Source organism: Neolamprologus multifasciatus, chromosome 6 (genome assembly GCF_963576455.1).
Source record: "Neolamprologus multifasciatus chromosome 6, fNeoMul1.2, whole genome shotgun sequence".
In the NCBI taxonomy this organism is placed as follows: domain Eukaryota; kingdom Metazoa; phylum Chordata; class Actinopteri; order Cichliformes; family Cichlidae; genus Neolamprologus; species Neolamprologus multifasciatus.
The window spans coordinates 4,683,955-4,689,291 of record NC_140444.1 but is presented as its reverse complement, the minus strand read 5'-3'; the positions used below and the strand labels follow the sequence as shown (position 1 = coordinate 4,689,291).

At 42.0% G+C, this 5,337-nt stretch overlaps 1 protein-coding gene and 1 long non-coding RNA gene across 4 annotated transcripts in view; one reads left to right on the top strand and one right to left on the bottom strand.

The window, feature by feature from the left end:
* The window catches only part of LOC146516196 (uncharacterized), a 390,625-nt gene that overhangs the window by 8,584 nt on the left and 376,704 nt on the right, over positions 1–5,337 (bottom strand). The gene's annotated exons all lie outside the window — the stretch shown is intronic.
* Positions 1–5,337, top strand: part of LOC146516203 (SEC14-like protein 1) — a 41,781-nt gene that overhangs the window by 303 nt on the left and 36,141 nt on the right. For 2 of the 3 annotated variants that reach the window (XM_085162765.1, XM_085162767.1), the window contains exons 2-3: positions 437–462; positions 1,697–1,780. In XM_085162765.1, coding sequence (XP_085018891.1) covers positions 457–462; positions 1,697–1,780 — 90 coding nt within the window. In that variant the 5' untranslated portion in view covers positions 437–456. The remainder of the gene's footprint in view (positions 1–436; positions 463–1,696; positions 1,781–5,337) is intronic. The other variant, XM_085162768.1, reaches the window with a different exon arrangement.

The window sequence follows — 5,337 nt, the reverse complement described above, 5'->3', positions numbered from 1 at the left end:
GTAAGATGCGTTAATTTGATGTGTGTCGAGATAATATCGACTTATAAAGTTAGCAGTAGTTACGCGGCTAGTCTCAGCGAGCTGTTTGTGTGGCAGCTAGCAAACCGTCGTTTCAAATGCTGTTAACCACTATGAGTCAGTACCGAAAGCCCCATCTTTTTGTTTGTTTAATATTTTAAAGTGTTGAAAATTGAGGACAAAAAAGTCAGTTTTGGATTAGTTAAAACTGTGACGTTACAAATAGTTCATTTAAGCAGAAGACCAAAACAAGCTAGAACAAAAAACAAAAACGAGTAAACCGTGAGAAGAGGCTGCTTAAAATCAGTGGGAAGCGATCAGTAACGATGGTTGGGTACTAAACTTAACGGGCATATTGGTCACTGAAGTCTCCTAATTAGCACGTTCTGAAGTAATTGTCTTGTTTGTGTCTTTGAAGTTGCCAACAGATCCTGAAGCATGACGGTAATTATGTACTGCAGTAGCAATCGTCAAGACATGTGGTGTTTAGCAAAGGGATACTGTAGCAGTATGTATCCTGTGTGACCTAGACTGGTTATTATTAGTCTGTCCGCCCTGATCCCTTTATTAAGTAGTGCAGGGACGTTGCCTCACACCCCTCCTTGCAGGCATATACCCATCAAAGCATAGCAGGAGTTACAGACATGTAGCAACACGCTGAGCAAAAACACATGAAATCCAAGGGACTGATCTGTACTAATTTTTTTAAAATTTAAATTGACTCTCATGCAGTTCTCTCTGTGTTAGTGCTCTAGGTCAGGAGTGTCACACCCAGTTTGTGGGTCTCAAATGGGCCTGACAAATAACACAACACAACTCCTGGGTCAGATTCAAACTTTAAAAAAATCAAACCTGCAACTATAAGCCCATGTGAAAGACCTCTTACACTACTCCCCAAAAAAACAAATGCCAGATATCATTAGTTAGTACTTGTTAAATCCTTTTTTCCCTTTTTTTTAAAGCAATTTTTTTAGACAGTGGGAGAAATCTCAGGTTTTCCTCATGTCACAGCTGTAAGTTACAGTTCAAAGAAGTGGAAATACCCTGGGCTGCATATTTGATGCACCACTGCTCTAGTTGTTTACCTTACCTTGCTGTTTTATATTTAAATAGACAGGATTTTTTTCCTGTATTAAAACTGAACTGGACTAAAATCTATTTTTATCCATCTTGGTGATTTTCCTTTGGAACCCCAAAGCTTCTCTGTTGTGCACAAACATTTTTGATGGGTAGAAAAAACCCTGTTAGAGTGCTGTCATGTGCAGCTTTGACCCAAGCTTCTGCAGCTGATGTTAGCATAGTTATACTCCTGTAGTTTGCAGTGATAAGCCATTGCAGCAGCACTGCTTATGCGATAAAGTAGTAAGAAATGCTGCATCCATTGATCAGCGAGGTCCTTGGTCAGGAGAGTTCCCTTCAGATAAGGAAACGCACACACACAGCAGCAGCACCTGGCTTCACTCGGCATCACGCCATCAGTCAGCCAAAACACAGCTCATCCTAATTGCACACCGAGCCTCTCGTTGAAGGACCAGATGCAGCTATAATGCTGTAATTTTAGCACTTAGCAAGTGGTTATTCTTAAGAATGACTCAGATACAGCCCCGCTTCTTAGATTTCTTCCCCAAATGTCTGTAATCACTGCTGATTGATTTTGATCTTCTGTTCTTCTGTTCAGATCGTTGGCATAATCCCAATCATGGTGCAGAAATACCAGTCACCTGTGCGGGTGTACAAGCATCCCTTTGAGCTGGTGATGGCGGTAAGTGTTTTTATCTTTACTCGCAGTACACCACCCGTCCACATGTATTTTGTATGCAATAGATGCAGCTATGCAATGTACACAGGTGGTTGCTTCAAAGGTTTGGAGTTAGTCACTGAATTATGCACCTTGCATGTGAGTAGCTCAGAGATTGAAAATGCATGCAGTCTGTTTTGTGTTACTGTCTTTAAGAAGCCAATGATTAACTGCAACGATAAACTGTAGGGTAGCTAGAAGAGAACATCCTCAATAGCCTGTTTGGAAGGTTTGTAGACCTCTCCGCAAGGTTTTTACAGACGTAGGCTTGGTCGTTTCAAAGTAATCCTGTGAAGAGACAGATAAAAGGCACTAAAGGATGCCTCCCACTCAGCTTTAGATTTGGTAGATAATTAGGAGGTCAAACCCATGCAAGGAACGCTCACACGCATGGGCCATGCAGCCCCCCGAAACAGCTGACTGCCTCATGTGGCTTGTCATCTTGTGGTTTAAGATCTGTTCATTTGTTCAGTAAGATGTAGAACCACTGTGCACACTTGTTGGTAGCTGAATGTACAACAAGACTGTGTTTTTATGGCAAACTGAAAGTCCCAGCAGTCTTTGTGCCGGTAGTCTGCTTGCAGCATAAAAAATTCACTGCCCTGCTTTGCTTTTAGTGTTTTTTGTACACTGTCAGCCACGAGTGCCTGTGTCAAGTGCACAGAATGGATTTGCTTGTTCCTCTCTTCTTTTTGCACTTTTCTAAATGGGTGTCTTAGAAGTGTTCCTAGTGCGATTTGTGTTCTCCATCCCTCAAATTTGGACTTGTTCTGTTACCCTTTTTTGGCATTTAGCCTGCCTCACATATTCACTAATCTGTCCTTGCCGGAGAGCTGCTGGGGCAGGAGATTGGTTGATGTAAGAGTTTGTTCACAGGAAAACAGAACTGACTAAACCCCTATGGTGTAATGTCTTTTGCTGCTGTGGTGTCATGACAACTCTGGGCCTGTAACATGAATCAGATTCACTTGTCACAGCAATGGTCTGTCATTTAAGTGAGACCTGTTTTGCTTTTACACGGAGAAAAGAATGAGGCAAACTGCTCTGTAAAAACAAGCCCAATGGATGCTTTGCTCAGCAGTGCTTTGACCTCAGCCGCTGCTTGTCAGTAATGTGGTATCAGTACACGTTTGCAGGCACTCGCTCTGATTATACAACCACCAGTTTTAGACAAACGGCTCTACTGTGCCGATAACGTCGGCAATATGTACTTTTTTCTTAATTATCTATTTAAATTCCTGCATGAAGTTGGTTTGTAGTTTCACCTCCCTTCAGCACTGTGTCGTGCCGCAGGTGCAGTTTTCTTTAAATGGAAATCAGCTTTCGACACGGACAAGAACCAGGATGCAGGAACACTAAATCTCCTTAGCACAGGCTGGACTGAGCAGCAGGCAAAGAGATGGCTATAAATAGATGGCCCGTACCCACACCTGGTTGTACACACACAGCCAAAGGGGGGAAACGGTAATAATAGTGAAACTGACTTGTATGTCATTTGTAAGCCCCAGATAACCCAAGTGTGCTTTTTGAAGATGGGACAAAACTAATGGAGTAACCCCTTGATGTTTTTAAACTAGGCCGGCCACAGACGGCGGACCTCTTTAGCTTTTAATTTTGTATTGTGTGACATTATGACTCGTGCACAATACGGTGTTTGTAATTTGAATTATTGCTGGGGTAAAATGGACATTGCAGTCAGTTTGAAGCTGAGTTTGCATTTGGAGTCTCTTCCCCTCCCTGTGACTTTTCTCTGCAGTGAGTGTTTTTGCAGACACTGCAGAGCAGACTTAATGGTGCGTCACAACCCTTGGTGGCTCTTTTTTTTTTTTTTTTTTTTAAACCCAGTGAAACCTCTCCTCTCACTTCCTCTATAGTAGTAGGTCTGTCACCACAACAGTACAGTTATACAGCAATAAGAACATCCTGGGCTTGTGGGAAGCCAACATGAACACCGATGTCTACTTCTGATGCACTGTACCAACACAGACCAGGTTGTTTGTGTGAGGACCGCTTTCATTTTTGGTTTACGTCCGTGGTGTCAAACAAAGTGTGGGAGCCATACTAACAGATTTTTATTTGCTTCCATACAGTTGTATTTTTTGTAGTGTGGAAAAACTGGGACATATTTAACTTGAGATGTCAGACTGCTCATCAAGTTTGTAAAGCTAAAGAAATGTTAGAGTTTTCTGTGTGTACTTAAACATATTTACAGAAAGGGAATCAGCTTAGAGGGCTTTTTATTGGTTATTATGCAATGGATGTAGTGTGTGGCCCACTCAAAATCAAATTGGGATTTCTGTGGCACGCAGATTACAATGAGTTTTCTTCTTACAATTCTTCTGAAAAATTTGCCAGTAATGGCTTGTTTTTCTGGTCTGGTAGGGGATTATATTTGACACTTAGCTTTGAGGAGTTTGATGCTTTCTGTCCACTTGAGTCTGTTGTTTGGGTACTGTTAGTGCTTTGAAAAACCCTTCTACTGAGCTAAAAACCGAGGCTCCATGTTCTCCTCTGAAAGCCACACACTGCATTCTTTTTGTCAAGATGAAATACCGCCTCTCTTCTCTTAACCCTGAGAAGCCACTCGGCTCACTGACAGGTGCTATCAGAGAGTTTCCAAGATCTATCTAACACTGCTGTGGCTTCATCGTGCTGTTGCATAAATCAGGCGCGAGTCACAGATGCCCGTTAGCTGTTTTTGTTCTGCAGCATTTACGGCGCCTTCTTCTGAACATGGATTCTCAGTATTCCCAGTGTTGGTGACTTGTGTTGCACAGATCAGCTCCTGCAGCTGCTTTGGAGCTGGAATGCGATGCAGTTGACCTTAAATGTGCAGTCATGCCCAACTCTGCTTGTTGTTGTTCAAATCTGACTTTAAATCAGTCATTTGAAAGTAACTGTTAAGGGAATATTGTGTATCGTAGAGTGGTGTTATACCTGTTTTGATTTGTTTTGTTGGCGCTGTGAAGCACATTGCAGTGTAATTGCCAAAAGGTATCCAAATAAACTTGTCAGAACTACACATGGCAGGTTCAGCTTTATTCTCCTCCCTGATTTTTAAGAAATTGTGAGTCACTGGTGAGAAATGTTCAGTATGCATCCTAATAAAACATAATTAACTTTTGTAGGTAACTCAATCTCAAAACCTCTTGTCCATTGGAAAGCACAGCTCACTTGGTGGCTTTGTATCAGCAATTGCCTACTGGGTTTGTTTGAGCTGTCTGAAAGTACACAAACATTGATGTGCGTTAGTATTGACCTTGATAACCTTCTTATCTCTCCACAAAGTGGGTCTGTTTCTCGATTACTGAAGTAAGGAAATATATCAGCATTTATTTTATTTTTTTTTAAATTTCCCTTGGCCACAGCAATCCCATGTTTCTCTGTCCACCTCTCAATAACAGGAAGTATAGTTGTTGCTGCTGTTATCGCACCAGTCCAGTCTCAGAGCCTCCAGTTGATCCTCAGGGAGTCGCAGTGGAATGTCAAAAACGCAACGCAATACACCCCTTGCTGCTGTT